This window comes from Oryctolagus cuniculus, chromosome 16 (assembly GCF_964237555.1).
Source record: "Oryctolagus cuniculus chromosome 16, mOryCun1.1, whole genome shotgun sequence".
In the NCBI taxonomy this organism is placed as follows: domain Eukaryota; kingdom Metazoa; phylum Chordata; class Mammalia; order Lagomorpha; family Leporidae; genus Oryctolagus; species Oryctolagus cuniculus.
Window position 1 is genome coordinate 65,633,610 of NC_091447.1, and position 17,130 is coordinate 65,650,739.

The 17,130-nt window shown below is 73.4% G+C and overlaps 2 protein-coding genes and 1 long non-coding RNA gene across 4 annotated transcripts; 1 reads left to right on the forward strand and 2 right to left on the reverse strand.

The window, feature by feature from the left end:
• Positions 1-102: 102 nt before the first annotated feature.
• Positions 103-9,694, reverse strand: LOC138845695 (uncharacterized). Its single transcript, XR_011382889.1, has 4 exons — positions 9,337-9,694; positions 1,623-1,763; positions 1,060-1,324; positions 103-814 (listed from the first exon to the last, which is right to left on the reverse strand). It is a non-coding gene; the product is annotated as an uncharacterized lncRNA (long non-coding RNA).
• SSBP4 (single stranded DNA binding protein 4) lies at positions 5,324-12,759 on the forward strand. Of its 2 annotated transcripts, none has more exons than XM_070059035.1 (17): positions 5,324-5,699; positions 8,465-8,537; positions 8,629-8,690; positions 8,782-8,866; positions 10,268-10,357; positions 10,623-10,682; positions 10,765-10,834; positions 10,914-10,984; positions 11,067-11,134; positions 11,227-11,272; positions 11,386-11,421; positions 11,523-11,577; positions 11,652-11,722; positions 11,814-11,892; positions 11,992-12,020; positions 12,107-12,333; positions 12,503-12,759. In XM_070059035.1, exons 1-16 carry the CDS (start codon positions 5,641-5,643, stop codon positions 12,317-12,319), a joined length of 1,167 nt encoding a protein of 388 aa, XP_069915136.1. In that variant the 5' UTR covers positions 5,324-5,640; the 3' UTR covers positions 12,320-12,333; positions 12,503-12,759. The 2 variants fall into 2 exon arrangements, with proteins under 2 accessions (XP_069915136.1, XP_069915137.1); XM_070059036.1 differs by having other exon boundaries at positions 5,333-5,699; positions 12,107-12,214.
• Positions 12,748-15,722, reverse strand: ISYNA1 (inositol-3-phosphate synthase 1). The gene is made up of 11 exons (XM_070059029.1): positions 15,586-15,722; positions 15,362-15,493; positions 15,112-15,273; positions 14,738-14,870; positions 14,462-14,655; positions 14,202-14,351; positions 13,892-14,107; positions 13,633-13,797; positions 13,434-13,547; positions 13,133-13,350; positions 12,748-13,047 (listed from the first exon to the last, which is right to left on the reverse strand). The coding sequence occupies exons 2-11, from the start codon at positions 15,482-15,484 to the stop codon at positions 12,852-12,854; spliced, it is 1,671 nt and encodes a 556-aa protein (XP_069915130.1). The 5' UTR covers positions 15,485-15,493; positions 15,586-15,722; the 3' UTR covers positions 12,748-12,851.
• Positions 15,723-17,130: the final 1,408 nt, after the last annotated feature.

Below are 17,130 nucleotides of genomic sequence, written 5' to 3' on the forward strand. Positions count from 1 at the left end.
GCGGGGGCTGGGCCTGGGGAGGCTGGGGGGGAGGGGACGCTGGGCCTGGGGAGGCTGGGGGGGAGGGGACGCTGGGCCTGGGGAGTCGTGGGGAGGGCGCTCTGGGCCTGGGGAGGCTGGGGCTCTGGGCTTGGCGAGCCTGGGGAGGCTGGGGTAGGGGGGTCTGGGCTTGGGGGTGGGGGGAGGGGGCTCTGGACCGGGGGAGGTAGGGGGGAGGCTGGGCTTGGCGAGCCTGGGGGATGGGGGGCTGGGGAGCTGGGCCTGGAGAGCCTGGGGGCGGGGGTGGGGCTTGGGAGGCAGGGGGCGTGGCCAGCTCCCAGGAGGAAGCCAGAGGGGCGGGGCGGAAGCAGCCACCCCAGAGCTGGGGGGAGGGGCCGGCTCGGGGCCTGTTCTGTGGGCTGGGGGGGACCTGAGGGTCTTGCGCTCTGAGGTCCGGGGTCTGGGGGTGCCAGAGTCCACCCCATCTTGCCACCCCAGGCTCTTACTCTCCTGGACCCCCACCCCGGCCGGCAGAGGGAAGCCGAGGGTTTCCAGGGTGCACCTGCCAGGGGGCCAGCGCAGGGTACAGGGACCCCCACCCATAGACACCAGGGACCCTCAGCAGCCACACCCCCGCCCCCCACAGAGCCCACACCTCTGTGTGAACACAGCCAGCGGCGCCGGGAGCCACGGACCTGGGAGCCAGGGGCAGACGCGGAGCCGCGCGCGGGTGGTCACAGAGCCGCGGGCGGGCACGGAGGAGCTGAGCGTCCGTGGGGTGGACGCGGGGAAGCGACGGCATCGGTGCCCGAGCATCGAATTCAGGGGCGGGTGGCTGGTGCAGCCGTGACAGAGGGGGAGGGGAGAGAGAGAGAGAGGGAGAGAGAGGGAGAGAGAGGGAGAGATGGGGGCTTCGAGCCACCGGGTCACTCCCCAGGTGGCCACAGGGGCTGAGGCCGGGAGCAGGGAGCTCCACGGGGTCTCCCACGCGGACGCCGGGGCCCAGCCCTCGGGCCATCCCTGCCCCCCCCCCCCCGTCAGCAGGGGGCTGGGTGGGAAGCGGAGCGGGCGGAGGCTCACCCTGCCCGGCCACACGCCGGCCCCTGGCGGCGGTGAAAGGCGCTGCTTGGGTGCCCAAAGCCCATGCCGGGGGCCTGGGTTCGAGTCCCGGCTCTGCTTCCCACCCAGCTCCCTGCTGATGCGGCCCCGCCCCGGCTGTGGTGGACGTGTGGGCGGGGGCTGACCCAGCACACGGGAGCGCTGTCTCTGTCTCTATGTACTGCTCGGGGTCATTCGAGGGCACGTGCGCTTGTTACTGTCAGGAACATTCCGGAAGCCACGAATGCTGGGGGGCGGGGGGGAGTCAGTAAGCAAGAGGCAGCGTCGGGGCGGCCGCCTGCCCGTGCCCGGCTCTGCTGAGGGCGGCTCTGCCGCAGGCGCCCACGTCAGGGTCCACAGGACTCGCTGGGGGTTCCCCTCGGAGCCGCCGGCCACGCAGCCTGCAGCCCCCCGCACCCTCGCACCCTCGGCCCCGAACTCTGCACTGACTCCTGACCGCCCCCGGGGACCCACGCGGGAATCTGCCCGTGAGCGCCCCCTGCCGGCCCCTTCCCTCCCCGCCTCCCTCTGCCCGCCACGGTCACCTCCTGGAGTTGGGAGGTTTGCAGAGCCAGCATCCCATAGGGCCGCTGGTTCGAGTCCCGGCTGCTCCACTTCCGATCCAGCTCTCTGCTGATGGCCTGGGAAAGCCGTAGAAGCTGGGCCAAGTCCTTGGACCCCTGCACCTGCTTGGGAGACCCGGATGGAGCTCCTGGGTCCTGGCTTCAGCCTGGCCCAGCCCTGGCTGTTGCAGGCATTTGGGGAATAAAGCAGCGCATAGAATATTCTCTGTCTTTCTGCCTTTCAAGTACATTAAAAATATTAAAATAATTTTAAGAGAGAGACCAACCAGATTCCACTCAAGGAACTTGGACTCAGAGGGCTGGCGCCCCCCTGGGACCCGCAGGAGCTGCTGCTTTGAGTCTCTGCTGCCCTCCTGTGGCCATTCTCGGGACTGCAGGCGCTGGCAGCCTTGGCCGAGGCGGAACCCCGTCCCCGCCCACCCCCCGCTGGCCACAGAGGGGCACGGCCTGGTCCTCAGGCTACTTAAGTGGCTTTGCTGCTCTGGGCCTGTTTGCAGCTCGCAGAGCAAGGATGCGCGGCGAGACTCAGAGAAAGTCCCGTCGCCAAAGTGCGTGGTGCAAAAAACTGGCTCCGAGTGGAGGATTCAAGGCCGGGGTCAGGGGTCTCTGGGAGGCGACCCCAGGAAGCCCCCGTTAGGCCATGAGGGCCTCGAGGCGCGGAGAGCGCTCTGGGCACGGGAGCGCAATTCCTCCCGTGGCCACAGGGGGCGCCCTGTCCCACGCCTCGGGCGGGTGCTGGGTCCCAGAGGCGAGGTCGCGGAGCCGGGTCCTCCAGGGCCACCAACACGCAAGGACCCTGGCGGACAGCAGAGTGGGCCAGTTGCTGCCTCCCAGGGCGCGCGGATGCGCAGGACAGGACGCTGGAGCCGGAACAGGGGCGCCGCAGCGAGGCCTGCGGGTGTCCTCGGCGGGGCCAGCGGGGGCTCCAGTGTCCGGTCCCACGCCGCAAGCAGCGAAAGGGACCCAAGTCGTGGGCAGCAGCAGGGGCCGTGGAAGGTTCTGGAAGCTGAGCCTAGGCCAAGCTTATTGGAGATGGCCCTGGGGTGGGAACCCGCGTGTCCAGCGCCCTGAGACCCCGCGGCCCTCCGGGCTGGGACAAGGTCACCGGGCGGAGCCAGGCAGGGGTCAAAGCCGGGCGCAGACCGCCTCTCCCGGGGCTCCTGGTGTGCGCAGGGGGTGGGGGGCATCCCGGGCCCGGCTGCCGCACGGCGCCGCCCACGCACCGCTGGGGGGGCAGCCCGGCTCCCGGCCCCGCCCAGGCCCCCGCCGGCGTGATCGGCGCGGGGGGGCGCTGCCACCTCCCACGCAGGGGAAAAGCCATCAGAGCGTCCCCAGGTCTCCCGCGCGCCCCGAGAGGGCGGATGCGGGGCGGGGGGCGCGCGCTGCCGGCTGCTCCCCGGATGCCGCGGGGACAAGCCAGGCGCGGACCCGCCTGGGAACAGCTATGCGGAGCAGAGGAAGCGGGGGAGGGGCAGAGGAGGAATCGTGGGCTGAAAGGAGCCAGAAAAAAAAAAAATCAGGCCAGGAACCCGGGGAACAGCGCTCCGGGCGGCAAAGGGCCCCTGCGGGACGCCGTGGGCCGCAGGGGCTGCGGGGCAGCTGGGGGCGGGATCCCTAGGCTCCACCCCCGCCCGGTGGGGAGAGAGATCGGGCGCAGCCGGCAGCCTGGGCACTGCCTGCCCCTCCCCCAGCTCCCCTGGCCCCTAAGTCAGTGGCTGGGCCTGCCACGCCCCCTCCTGTCCCCCTGGGCCACCGGCCGGGGCAACCTCGCCAAGGCAGAGAGGGGCGAGGGTCCCACGCGGCCCCTAAGCCCCCGCGCTGGCTGCCACGCGAGCCCGGGCGCTCTGATGCGGGGTGCGGGGGTCCCACCTGCTGTCACCCCTGCCCAGGCCAAATGCCTGCCTTCGCACGGGCTAAGGCCTCCCAGAGCCCTAACCCGGCTCCCATGGGGTTCCTTAGGCGCCAGCCCTTCCCGGGGCTCCCTCCCGTGCCACCTCCCTCTTGCGGCGGCCACAGCGCAGCCTCAGCGGGGGGCCCACCCCAGGGCCTTTGCACTTGCTGGGCTGCACTGCGAGCCCTCCGCTGTGCAGAAAACACCTTCTCCCCCCCTTTCCTTGCCCACGAACTGTCCTCGGAAGCCGAGCGCGCGCGGCAGGGGCTGTGTTTGGAGCGCCTTCCCCGTTGCCATGAGAACCGCACTCCCCGCACCCGCCCGCATCGCTGGCGGCCCGCGGGCGCCCCCACCTCCCTCCCTCCTCCCTCCTCCTCCTCCGGGAGCTCCCGAGAGGTCGCTGTCGCGGGTCCCCCAAGGCCCAGCACGTAGCACTGCCTGCGGCTGTGCGCCTCCTCCATCGGATTCGCTGCTGCGCCCGGAGTGGCAACGCGTCCCAGCTGGGTCGCCAGAGCCCCGCATACAGCAGGAGCTCAATACAGCGCTGGGGTTGAAGGCAGGCTCCGCGCCTCGGACTGGGCAGGCGGCCGCACACATCTAGGAAGGCGCGGCGCCTAAAGGGGGTGGGGGGCGCATTCGGCACACCCGGGGACCCCACGGCCACCCACGCTTTGCGTGGCCAGGCAAGGCCACACCCTCCCTGTGCCGTGGCGGGCGTGGGCGCTGGGGAGCAGAGGTGGGAACCACGAGGGTGCCCTTGGCGCCTCCGCCCCGCGAAGCAGCCGCTGGCCCCTGGACACGCGAGAGGAAGCTGGGGGAGGGGCGGCCGGCTGGACAGGAAGCGGGAAGGGCTGGCGGCCCCCTCCCCCGCCCGGGCCCCTCGGGGAGGGGGCGGAGCTGGGGCCGGCCCGGCGCTTCCTCCCTGCCCGCCCGTCTGAGTCCCCGGCGGCTCCCGACTGCCCGCCCGCCTGACGCCCTGCCGTGGCGGGGAGTTGGGGGGGCGGGCCGCGATTAGGTGTCGGGGGTGGGGCCGGTCGGCCGCGGGAGAGCTCCAGACGGGCGGCTCAGGGCCCGGGGAGCTGGCGATGCGCCCACGCGCAGGGCCCCGCACCAGCGCCGAGACGGTCGCCTAGGACGGGGCCCATCCCCTGGGTGCGGGCCAAGCCTGCGAGCGCCGCGGCGCACACGTGCACTCCCGCAAGGAACCGCTTGTGGACACGCGCGCACCCGCCGGGCGTGGCAAACGCAGCCCGAAACAGCCCACGTCCCACGGGGCCCGCCGCACGGGCCTGCGCTCCTCCCGAGTGCGGGCTGGGGGGGGCCAGGCGGGGCTGTGCGCGGGTCCCCGCCTCTGTGAGCTTCCTGGTTGGGGCACCCAGCGCGGGGCACCCCGGAGAGTGCGCCCCCGCTCACGGCAGGCGACACCCCCAGAGCTGAGCGCCGCCTATTGCGGGCGCCGGGTGTTGCGTGGGGGCGAAGCGGCGGGGGGCTCCCGGCTGGGGCTGGGCACCCCAGGAGCTCATCCGGGTGGGCGCGCGGGGCTGGGCCAGGTGTGGCTCGGTGCCAGCCAGGCGGTGCGCGCCCACCGAGCACCCCGCGGGGGCCACAGCTGCTCCCGGGCGCACAGCAACCATCTGGGGTGGGGTGGGTGGGAGAGCGGGGTTCAGCCGCGCTCCCGCTCCCTGGATGGGCTCTGCGCGTGCGCGCCCAGCCGCGGGGCCCACCGCGCGCGCGCCATCGCCGCTTTAAGAGCGGCGCCCGCGGGTGGCGAGGAGGAGGAGGAGGAGGCGGCGGCGGGGCGGGCGCGCGCGCGGCCGGCGGAGGGGGCGCGCGCTTCCCGGAACAGCCCGCGCGGAGGGAAGAGAGGAGAAAAAAAAATTAATAATAAGAACCCCCGCGGCCGCAGCCGAAGCTGGCGCCGCCGTGCGGAGCTCCCCCGCGCGGACGCCGCCCGCGGTGCCCACCCGGGGCGCGGGGCGGTGAGGCCCGGGGCGCGGGGTAGCTATGGCGACGGCGAGCGCGGCCCGCGGCGCCGCCTGACAGGTGCGGGCCCGGGCGGCGGCGGCGGCGGCGGCGGCGCGGGGCAGCATGTACGCCAAGGCGGGCAAAGGCTCGGCCGTGCCCTCCGACAGCCAGGCCCGCGAGAAGTGAGTGGGGGCGCGGGGCCGGGGGCGGGGCCGGCCGGCCGCGCCGCGAGCACCGCGCGGGGCACGTGGGCGCGGGGGCCGCGAGCGGCGCGCGGGGGGCGCGCGAGACCCGAGGGGGCCAGGAGGGGGCTCCGCGAGAGTTGCGGGGAAGCGGGGGAGCTGGGCGCGCGCGCGATTCCAGGGTGGGGGTGGTGGTGGGGGAGAAGCCGAGCGGCTCGAGGGGTAGCGAGATTTGCGGGGGCCGCACGAGACTCGGGGGGCTCCAAGGGGGGCGCGGGAGTCCCAGGGGGTGGGGGAGACGTGGGCGGCTCGAGGGGGCGCGCGGGATCCGAGGGCGACTCGGGGGAGGGGGCGCCGGACCTCGCCGGGGGCGGGACTTGGGATGCGAGGGGACCGGGCCGGCGCCGTGGAAGTTCCGGGTGGGCGAGACTGATCGCGCGGGGACCCTGCTGCCTCTCTGGTCCGGGCCGCCGCGGAGCGCGTTTCTCCCCGGGGGGGGATCTTTTTCTTGCCCTGGACCTAGGGTGCCAGGCGTGCTCAGGCTGGTAGGGGGCCCTCGGTGGAGGAAGGGGAGGGGGCCTGGGGTCCTCTGTTGGGGGGTCTTGCTGATCGCGCGCTGGCACCGCTGCCGGGGAGGGGGCTGCCCAGGGAGCTGGATGGGAAGTGGAGCAGCCGGGACTAGAACCGGTGCTCCCACGGGATGCAGGTTGGGCGTTCGTGTCCCCAGGCTGTCTGGCAGGGGACCGCCCCAGCACCTGTGAGCCGACATCCGGAGTGGTGGGTTTTCCACCCAGTGGGACATCCCAGGAGGGTACTGGGTCTTGGTCGGGGCAGGGGAGGGGCTCAGCTGCGTCCCCTCCCCCCAGTGCCGAGCCCAGGGCCAGGAGGCCACAGGCCTCCACTCTGGTGGACAGGCTGAGGGTCCCCGCTCTGTACACCGGGGGGCCTCGCGCAGGACGCCTCTGTGGACGCTGGTTCGGGGTCAGGGTTCCGCCGCTGACGGAGAGCAGGTGGTCTCGGCCCCCCATTTCTCCCACTGGGACCCCCGGCCTCGGGACCACCTGCCTTTTGGGGTTCCCACAAGGGCGGGGTGCCGGCTACTTCCTGTCTGCTTTCACCCCGGTCGCCTTCTCTGTCTGGTGGGATGGGGGGGTCTCGGCACCAGTCGCCCACCCCCAGCACGGTGCCCCCTCCACGCAGCCCCTCTGTCCGCCTCGGCCGCGGCCCTGGGCCCTCTCTGGCTCTCCTGGGCCGGCCTGTGCGGGGGCGCCCAGCGTGGGGGGCTCTGTCCCTGTGTCCCAGGGCCAAGGTTTTGAGATGGGCGGGGGGATCCGGCTGCCGGCTTGGTTGCAGCCAGGCGGGGAGAGAGGACCGAGCGAGGCCGGGGTGGGGTGGGCTGGCATTCGGGGACCCCCGGCCCCCTGCTGCGTATGGGCACAGGGTGGAGAGCATTGTGACCGCAGCCCGTAATTACGGTGCCAGCCGTGGGGCGTCCCATCCACGCCGCGCCGGGCTCCTGGTGCCTGGCGTCCTGCAGGTCACGCGTGCCGGGCCCCCAGGTCCCCTCCTGGCCCTGGGGCCCTCTCTGTGTGTGCTCTGAGGGCTAGGGTGGAGGGGGCTGCGGACCCCAGGGCCAGGGGCTCTCAGCCGAGCTGAAGGCGTGGACCAAACTGCCGTCCTCCCAAAGCCACCTTCCACGTGGGGGCGTGCACTGGGCAGGGGGCGGAGACACTGTTGGGGCCACAGGTGGGCTGGGCTGTTGGGGAGCTGGAGCCGGGCAGGGAGCCTATGCAGTCTCTGGCTGGCTCATGCAAAGGCCCTGGGGTGGACTCCAAGTTGGGGCTTGGGGGTGGTGCAGGAGCTGAGGCCAGAGGGGAGGCCCCCCCCACACCGCACAGGTGGCTGGGTCTGAGCCAGGGCTGTGTGCCCACCCCGCCTGGGGTGTAGCCTGGGCACCTGGCACCTGCCCCCGTGCGCCCCTTCCCCTCGGACTCTACCTAAGCCAGGCCGGGCCTCGGGGGAGACGCGGGGCTGGGGGGTTACCGGAACTGAGGGAGGAGGAGACGTGGTGTGGGGGTGGGGCACACGGAGGGGCTGCCCCCAGGCGGGTGTCGCCCAGGGCTTGGGGCCATGGGGGTGTGGAGGGTGGCGGGTGAAGGCGGCTGGGCAGAGCTGAGTCAAACCGAGGTTATTTTAGGATGGGGCCGGCGCCAGGGCAGGGCGGCCGCGGGGTGAGGGTGGGGGTGGGGGTGGGACAGCTGGGGCACAGGGGCTGGGGGCCTCCTGCCTTCACCCTGGCTCAGGCCCGGCCTGTGCACCCCCTCCCACCCCCAGGGAGCCCTGCTCCAGGCCACGCGGGCCTGGCCAGGGGCGGGAGGAGGAGCCTTGGCCGCCTGAGTCCTGAGCTGTGACCCAGGGAGGCGGGGCCAAGTGACCCTGGGGCTGCAGGGGGCGGGTGGGCCTGGATGGGCCAGGGGCTGCGGGACAGCCTGTGCGGACTTGCGCAGGGCTTGCTGTGGGCCCTGCCCAGGACAGTCTGTGGTGACGCCTGCGGCCCCTATGTGGGCAGGAGACATCCGTGGGCTGGGACCGGGCCAGGGCGTGTCCCCCTACCCCCATGTTGAACTCAGCAGAATTCCACCTTGGGTCTGGGGCCTAGAACACCGGGAGGGGGCACGGGCAGGGTGCTGAGGGATGTGTAGGAGTTGGCTGAGCCGCTGGGGAGGGGGCCGCAGGTAGAGCCGGAGCCCCACCCCGTCCTGCAGGCTGGCCTTGTACGTGTACGAATACCTGCTGCACATCGGCGCCCAGAAGTCGGCGCAGACCTTCCTCTCCGAGGTACGCCCACGCGCCGGCTCCCGGCCCCGCTGCCCCTGGGCGGGGTCCCGCATGTGGGCCTAGCCCCTCAGTGCCCGGCCTCTGCCCGCAGATCCGATGGGAGAAGAACATCACGCTGGGGGAGCCCCCGGGGTTCCTGTACTCCTGGTGGTGGTATGTGTGCGGGAGTCAGCGTGCGGGCGGCGTGGGCGGTGGCGGGCGGCCGGGGGCTGCGTGGCCCACCAGGGTCCCCTGCCGCCCGCAGCGTCTTCTGGGACCTGTACTGTGCGGCGCCGGACCGCAGAGAGGCGTGCGAGCATGGCGGCGACCCCAAGGCCTTCCAGGACTACGTGAGTGGGGGGGGGGGCGGGGGTCGCAGGTCTGTGTGGAGAGCAGGCTGTGTCCTCTGGGGGGTGCTGGGGGCACACCGACCCCTCCCCCGTCACCGCCTGCTGCCCGCCTGCCCCTGGCACCGTGGGTGTGTGTGGGGGGGGGTCTGGCGCTGTGTCTCAGTGGAGCCGCAACCCCTCCCTGGCCCGAGGCTCTGCCCACCCCGGCCTCCCCTCCACAGTAGCAGCCTCTGGGCGCCCCAAGCGCAGACTGGACATTTTGGGGGCTCCAGGGCCCCGTGAACGCGCTCCCCGGGGCGCGCCCCGGTTACACTGGCAGCGCGTCGGGAGACTGCGGGGGCGCCGTGGGTGGAGGGACCCCGGCCGCAAGCAGAAGCCTTGCGCGCGTCCGCGGACGGCCCACTTCGCGAGTGAGGGGCTTGGGCCGCCCCGACCGGCTCCCCTCCTCCGCCCCAGCGGGCGGGGCTGACCTTGGCGTCTCCAGGAAACGCGAGTGCGTCGTCTTGGCAACGCAGTCGGGCGGGCGCCTCTTCAGGGATGGCGGACTTGGGGGGGTCCGGCCCGGGGCCAGGCACGGTGCGCCTGCCCGGGATTAACTCCTTAGGGCCGCTGCGGGGACAGGGACGGGGTGGAGTGGGGGCTGCGCCCCCTTCCGCCGCCTCCTGTCCGAGCCTGGCGCCCGACTGTCTCTTAGGAGCAGGAAGGGCTTGGGCGCCCGCCGTGGCCAGTCCCGCCTCCCTGCCCGCGGGAGCTTGTGGGAGGGGGTGTTTGCGCCCCGGCCCCGCCCCCGGCTCACGTGGGCTGCCACGTGGTTTGGCCTGGGCTGAGTTGACCTGGGGTCTGGCCGGAGAGCGGCTCCAGGGGCCTGCTCTGATGGCCCGGGTGGGGGTGGGCCGTGAGCCCATGCAAAGGGCCCCCCCGCCACGAGCCCATCACCTGCTCCGGGCTCAGGCCCTGCGCCCTAACCCCTGCCCCATGCAGACAGGTTTGGGCCTTGGAGCCAGCCTGCTGTGTGGCCTGCCGCCCCCTGCCCCTGCCCGTTGTGGGCTGGCTGGCGCGGGCTGGAGCCCCCCTCCCCTTCTCCCTCCTCCAGCAGGGGGTGGGTGGGGCCTGAGGAGGAAGGGGTGGGCTTGGGGGAGGAGCCATCAGGGGAGGGTGGTCTAATGGTTGGTGATTGGTTTGTGTTTGGGGTGTCCTAAAGAGTTAGGGTCCCTGGTGGGCGGGACCTGTCCCGGCGTGGGGGTAGGGGGTGCCTAGAGCCGAAAGTCCTTGGTGGGGTCTCCAGCCACTGTCAGGGTGGCCTAGGTCCACACTCCAGCGAGGCCACTTGCAGAGAGGAGGGTGCCCCGGGACAGACGTGTCCTGACTCCCACCCCCTGCCCGTCTCCACCACCCCTGCAGGGTGCCGCAGCTGCCCCCAGCCCCGTCATGGGGGGCATGGCCCCGGGCGACGCGATGGCCGCAGGCCCCATGGCTCCTGGCTTCTTCCAGGTATGGGCCCAGCCCTGGGGGCGTGGTGTCTGAGGTTGGGGTCCTGGAGGCCCCCTCCCCTTCCCTCCGGGCCATGGGAAACACGTGGGCTGCTGGTGTTTCGCCGCCTCTGCCCCCAGCTCTCCTGCAGCCCTGAGCCAGTGCCCCGGGCCACGGCTGGCTCGGAGGGGGCGACCTCTAGGTGGGGGCCCAAGCATAGCAGGAGTGGACACAGCTTTGGGGGGCTGGGGGGGGCCGGCGCTGATTCCCTCGACCCCCCTTCCAGCCCTTCATGTCACCGCGGTTCCCCGGGGGGCCCCGGCCCAGCCTGCGGATGCCTAGTCAGGTGAGAGGGGGCCGAGGGGAGAGGGCGGGCAGGGGCCCGAGTGGGTCACCCAGTCCTCAGCATGGCCGCCCCTGCCCCGCAGCCTCCCGTGGGCCTCCCTGGCTCCCAGCCCCTCCTCGCGGGCGCCATGGACCCCTCCGGGCGCACTCAGGGTGAGTAGGGCCCACTGCCCCCCCACCCCGTGCCCAGAACCCCACACCTGCCCACACTTCCTTCCTGCCCCCACGCCAGGTCACCCCAGCCTGGGCGGCGTGATGCAGCGGGCGACGTCTCCGCGGGGCGTGGCCGGCGTGGGGCCCCAGGTAAGGGCTGGGCCTGGGGCAGCGGAGCCTGGGGGCTGCTGCCCCCCTGCCCCCTCATCCCCTCTCCCCTTCTTCTCGGCAGGGCTACGGAGCCGGCATGCGGCCCCCGCCCAACTCCCTGGCCGGCCCAGGCCTGCCTGCGGTGAGCATGTAAGGCCAGCCCGGGTCTGGTTCATTCCCGGGGCGCAGGGTAGGGGGCGGGGCCGCGGCCCAGCTCCAGGGACCACTCCCATCTCTTTCAGGGGCCCCGGAGTGCGTGGCCCGTGGGCCAGCCCCAGCGGCAACTCTGTGAGTGGGCCCGGGCCGGGGGCGGTGCAGGGGGGAGCGTGGGCGGTGCCGGAGGGCGGTGCCGGGGGGATCGTGGGCGGTGCCGGGCCACTCATGGCAGCTCCCGCCCCCAGGTCCCCTACTCCGCCTCCTCGCCTGGCAGCTACGTGGTGAGTGGGGCGTGGCTGCTGGGCCGTGCGGGGCCGTGCGGGGCCGTGCGGGAGGGGGGCAGGCGAGGGTCTTTCTCATCCTCCCTGTCTCCCGTGCGCAGGGACCCTCAGGAGGGGGTGGGCCCCCTGGAACGCCCGTCATGCCCAGCCCTGGAGGTACGGCCTGCGTGGGGGTGGGCCCCGGGGGGAACCCCACGCCCCGCCCCCTTCACGCCCCGCTGTCTCCGCAGACTCCACGGCGTCCAGCGAGAACATGTACACCATCATGAACCCCATGGGGCCGGGCGCCGGCCGGGCTAACGTGAGTGGGGGCGGGGCGTCCGCGGTCGGGGCCCCACCTGCGCTCGGGGGAGGGGGGCGCCAGCCTCAGCTGCCCCTCGCTCTGCCCGCAGTTCCCGCTGGGCCCCGGCCCCGAGGGTCCCATGGCGGCCATGAGCGCGCTGGAGCCGCACCACGTGAACGGATCCCTGGGTGAGTGGGGCTCCCCGCGGGCGCGGCGGCTCAGCCCGGCCCCTCCCCTCCCCGCGGGCCGGGGTCTGAGCTGCGTGTCCGGCCTCTGTGGTCCCGCAGGCTCGGGCGACGTGGACGGGTTGCCGAAGGTGAGGGACCGGGGCGCGGGGCACGCGGGGCCGGGGGCGCGGGGCGGGCCAGGGCGGCACGGGGCGCTCACGGCGGCCGCCCCCAGAGCTCCCCCGGCGCCGTGGCCGGCCTGAGCACCGCCCCGGGCACCCCGCGGGACGACGGCGAGATGGCGGCCGCAGGGACATTCCTGCACCCGTTCGCGAGCGAAAGCGTAAGCGACTGCGTCGACTCCCCCCCCGCGGCGGCGGCGGCGGGCCGCAGGGGCCTGGCGGGCAGGCCCCGGCGGGGCGGCCGGGGGGCCAGAGCAAGACCGTGACCGCGGCGGGCCAGGTGGGGGGGCGGCCGCGCCATCCTTCCCTCCCGTCCCCTCCCCGCCTGTCCCCCACCCTGCCCGCCCTGCCCCTCCTCTGCCCTGTCCTCCGCGGGGGGGAGGGGGGAGGGTCCCAGTGCCGACCGGAGCTGAGCCCGCCCCGCGTGCCGCCCCTCGCTCTCTCCGCAGTACTCGCCGGGGATGGCCATGAGCGTGTGATGGGCGGGACCCCTCGCCCGCGCTCCCGGCGCCCCCCGTGGGGCCAGGGCCTGCGGTTCCGCGGGAGGTGGGGGGCGCCGCGCCGCCGGGCCCCGGCCAGGACTCTCCTTTTATACGCAAGCGCAGGAGGGCGCAGGAGGACGTCGGAGACCCCCCCCCGTGGGCGGGCCCTTGCTGCCGTCTGTACTCCCCTCCCCCCAATAAAGGTCGCTCGGTTTGGTTTTTGGCGCGCGTGCTCTTGGTGCCCGCTTTATTGGGGGAAGCAGGGAGGGGGGGGTCCCCGGGAGCGGGGGGAGGCGGGCCGCGCGCGGGGGGCGGCTCAGCTGCTGGCCGGTTGGTGCAGGTCGGCGTCGCCGGTGCAGCCATTGGCCGTGGGCGCGGGCGAGGCCGCTCCCTGCTTGCGGGGCGCGGGGCTGGCGGCGGCTCCGAGCGCCCCGCGCTGGCCGCCCGGGGTCGGCCGTTCCATCTTGAGCTCCAGAAGCATGTGGTTCTGCGGCGGCAGCCCCACGCAGGCCCTGCGGGACGACGCGGGGCCGGTGGGTGGGGCGCGGCTCCGCGGAGGCCCGCGCGCGGCCCCGGCCCCCGCCCCCGCGCACGCACCTGAGGACGTTCTCGATGCAGCTGCGCTGGCGCGAGAGCGCGTTGACCACGGGGCTGCCCGGCGGCGCCAGCGGCGCCTTGAACAGGAAGCCGAGCAGCGAGAGCACTGCGTGGAAGCGCTGCGGCTCGGGGTCGGCGTCCGTGCGGAAGCTCACCCGCTCGCACAGCTCGGTCAGCAGCACCAGGTCCAGCATGATGGGCGCGGCCAGCAGCGAGTCCTGCGGGGCGGGGCGCGCTCAGGAAGGGGCGGGGCGGCCGGCTCGCCCCGCCCCTCCGTGCCGCGCCCCGCCCCCTCGCGCACCTCGCACGTGTTGTGCAGCACCAGCGTGTTGGTCCCGCCCAGCATCAGCTCCGACGTGTACTCGTCCAGCGCGCGCTTGCTGTCGCCCACGTAAGGCACGTACTTGATGACCACCTGCGGGCGCAGCTGCGTTGTCGCCGGCCCCGCCCCCCGGCGCGCCCCGCCCCCGCCCCACTGGCCCCGCCCCCGGCGCACGCACGCAGTGATCGGGCTCCTCGCCCGCGCCGTAGAGCACCGGGTTGCTCTGCACCATGTCGTCCACCACGCTGCTCTTGGACACCTCCTTGGAGCGGAACTGCGGCGGCGCCGACAGGTTCCGCCCGTCGTTGTTCCCCAGGTGGTTGTAGCTCACGATGGACCTGGTCTGGGGGTCGCCAGAGCGGCGGCTCGCACACGAGCCACGCCCCCCCGCCCCGGACCCCACCCTCCACTCCCACCCCGAGGCCGCGGCCGAGCACCTTGAGGCCGGAGCCGATGAGGAAGTCCACCAGCACGGACTTGACCTTGGTCTGGCCGGACTTGAAGTCGTCCCCGCCCACGAAGACGCGGCGCTGGCTCGCCAGCTCCAGCGCGCCGGGCACCAGCGTGTTCTGCGGGGACCCGTTGAGGAAGGCGCAGCCCTCCAGGATGCTGGCCACGGCGAAGAGCGTGGACGGCGACACCTCCAGGCCCAGCTGCAGGGACGCGCGGCGCGGGCCGTCAGCCAGCTGGGAGGTCCGTGGGGGCCCTGCCCTTCGCTCGCGCGCGCGCCCCCCATGCTGCGCCCACCTGGATGCTGCGTAGTAGGTTCTCGGCCGTGTCGTTGACGCCCGGGACCACGTCGCAGAAGCGCTCCGTGTTCGCTGTCCACAGCACGATGACCTTGTCCAGCCCCGCGCTGGACCGGAAGTCGCGGATGTCCTTACGGATTTGCTCCAACTGGGGAGTGGGCAGAGGGAGGCGGGGTAGGAGACAGGGAGCAGAAGATGGGGGCGTCACCGTGCGAGAACAGGCGCCCAGGGGCGGTCGGGGTGCGGGCGGGGCAGCACCTGCTGCGCGCGCGTGCCGGGGATGATGTTGTCCGCGCGCGCGCTCTGGTTGGCTGCGATGAACTCGGGGATGTAGACGGAGGGCCGCGGGCGCATGGCCTCCATGTGCGGCCACAGCTGCTCCTGCAGGCCCCAGTCCAGGACCTGCGCGCGCCGCATCGCCTCGGCCAGGTTCAGCGACGAGATATCCCAGCCTGGGGTGGGAGTGGGAGTGGGGGGAGTTGGGATCCTGGGCCCCATCAGACGCCCGCTCCCCTGGCCCAGCGCTCCACCCACCATCAAACACCAGGTCGTTGGGCGCCACCATGGGCAGCAGCGCACGGAACGGCACGTACACCTCCTGGCCCTCGGCGTCCAGGCCCAGGTTCAGGGTGCCCGCCTGCGTGAGCGAGCCGTAGTAGTTGGCCTCCTGGGGGCGCAGACACAGTTGGGTGAGGGGTGGGCGTGGCGGGGGAGCCCGACATGCTTCCAGCCACAGAGTTCCGGGCTCCAAGCCAGGGCGGAAGCGGCTCCCCCGGCCCCTCCCCCCGAGCCCACAGGCACCTTAGGCTCCGCCCCCGCAAGCCTCCAGTGGCGCAGCCCCAGTCCCATGGAAACCCGCACCGGCAGCCCCCCTCCCGCAGCCAGGACTCGCTCCCCCCAGCCCCCACCTTGCGGCCGGTGCGCGTGGGCCAGGACAGGCGCAGGCGGTTGGCCAGCACGGCGGCCGTGAGCGTGGAGCCGTTGTTCCCGCCCCAGCCGACGAGCATGACCCCGAGCCGGGGCACCTGCCGAGCTGTCCGGAAGGTGAAGCGCGTGGCCGTGGGGTGCACCTGGGGGAGGCGGCGCCGTGAGCCTCGGGCCGCCGCTCCCGCTCCCCGCCCCCGCTGCTCACGGCTTCCCGGGGGGGCGCCCGTCCACCTTGAGGGCGCCGCCCTCGCGGCTAACGCGCGTCGTCCGGTACTCGTACTGCGCTTCGATGGTCTCGGGGCCGTAGACCACATCCGGGCTCTCGACCACGACCTCGGCGGCGGCGGCCTCCATCGCGGCGGGCTAGGGGTCGGGGTGGGCAGGGGGTCAGCGGGGACACCGAGCGACCGGGCCCCGCAGGTCTGGGGCCCCCGGGAGCCCGGCCCCGGACTCACCAGCGTGGAGCGGGCTCGGGCGGCGGCGGCGGCGGCGGCGGCGGGCAGTGGGCGGCGCGGGCTCTCGGGCGCGCGGCCTCGGGAGAAAAGAGCCGCGGCCCCGCCCCGTCCCGCCCCGCCCGCGCCGGGGGAGGGGCCGGGGGCTGGGGTCCGAGGCCCCACAGCCCGCAGCGGCCGCCGCAGCGGCTATCGGGAAGGGCCCAGCGCGCACGGGGCCGCGGGGCTGGAGCGCGCCCCGGTTTCGCTCTGAACTGCAGGCCCGCGGGGGCGGGGGGTCCCTTGTTCCCATTTTACAAAAAAAAAAAAAGACAGGGATGCTACAAAAGAGGGCGCGCACCCGCGCCCCCCGCCCCCGCCAGGAGGCTGGGTCTATTGGGGGAGGGGCTCATCTTTGGGTCTGCACGGGAAACCGAGGCAGGAGCTGGCCAGAACCCCTCCCCCTTCAAGAGCAGCCGCTAAATGCTCTCCCGCGGCGCGCAGGCCTGCGGGGCCGGCAGGGGAGGAGCGGGGCCGGCGACTCCCGCGCACCCGGCGATAGGGGACCGTGGGAACCCAGCGGGCCAGCGCGGGCGGCTCCCCCAGGAACTTTCCAAAACAAGCGGCCGCCTCTGGTCGGAAACTTTCCACCGTGGAACTGGCCCAGAAGGTGGGGAGCTGGGATCGTTTGCAAAAAACAACATCTGGCTGGCCTTGGGGTCTCTGGTCTGGGGGTGCCAGGGGCCTGGAGCGCCCCCAGCTGGAAGGAACTCAGACTGGGCCCTGCAGGGAAAGGTTTTGAGGGAGGGAGAGGAGTTCACGGCAGACAAACCGTCAGAAGGGGGGGAGTGGGGAGAGGCCCGTGGGGGGGGGCAGCCTGGGGACACACGGAGGCACAGGTGCACGCTCCCCAAAGCCCAGGGGTTGTGATGCCGACGTTTGGAAACCCCGCCTCTGAGGGCGTGTTCAGAAAGTTCCTGGAGACGCACTATGCGGAACTCTGCAGGGAGAGGGCGTTACAACCCCCCACCCCCGTCCAGGGCTCCCCGGGCTGCCTGGGTCTGCTCTGTGCCGACCTCTGGCTGCGACAAGGACAGGCGGCGGCCTCTCCCTGGACACCAGGCTGGCCCTGTCCGATGGGAGATAATGGGCCCTGCCCAGCAGGGAGGAATCCCAACAGACAGGCCTGCCGGCCTCCCTCTTGCTCAATCCAGGCTGGCCGACGTGGACGGTGCACCTGGGGCCTTGGGCTTCTTCCCTTTGGAAGGGGGAGAGCGAGTGAGCGAAAATCTTGCATGCCTGGCACCCGCGAGGCACCCGCGAGGGACCGGGGCTGGGCGGGCATCGGTGGGAAGCTGGGATGCGGGTGTGGGCGTCCCACGCGGCGCCAGGCACCTGCCCTGCAGTCTCGAGCCAGGGCCGTGCCTTTGTGACGGACAGGGAAGGCCTCATCCCACTCACGGACATACCTTCCGCTGCGTGGTCAGCGCTGTCCTGGGAGCGGCTGCGGCCCGGGGGGGGGGGGGGGGGCTGGGCCCCTCCGATGTGCAGGTGCTGGTCTGGAGTCCG

Excerpts from the sequence above, each read along its gene's own strand:
- SSBP4 (XM_070059035.1), top strand. The coding sequence starts at position 5,641 with ATGTACGCCAAGGCGGGCAAAGGCTCGGCCGTGCCCTCCGACAGCCAG. Across the intron at positions 5,700-8,464 it reads GACAGCCAGGCCCGCGAGAA|GCTGGCCTTGTACGTGTACG; the intron begins GTGAGTGGGGGC and ends CCCGTCCTGCAG. Across the intron at positions 11,135-11,226 it reads GGCCTGCCTGCGGTGAGCAT|GGGCCCCGGAGTGCGTGGCC; the intron begins GTAAGGCCAGCC and ends CATCTCTTTCAG.
- ISYNA1 (XM_070059029.1), bottom strand. The coding sequence starts at position 15,484 with ATGGAGGCCGCCGCCGCCGAGGTCGTGGTCGAGAGCCCGGATGTGGTC. Across the intron at positions 14,656-14,737 it reads CAACGACCTGGTGTTTGATG|GCTGGGATATCTCGTCGCTG; the intron begins GTGGGTGGAGCG and ends CTCCCACCCCAG. Across the intron at positions 13,798-13,891 it reads TCATCGGCTCCGGCCTCAAG|ACCAGGTCCATCGTGAGCTA; the intron begins GTGCTCGGCCGC and ends GGCGACCCCCAG.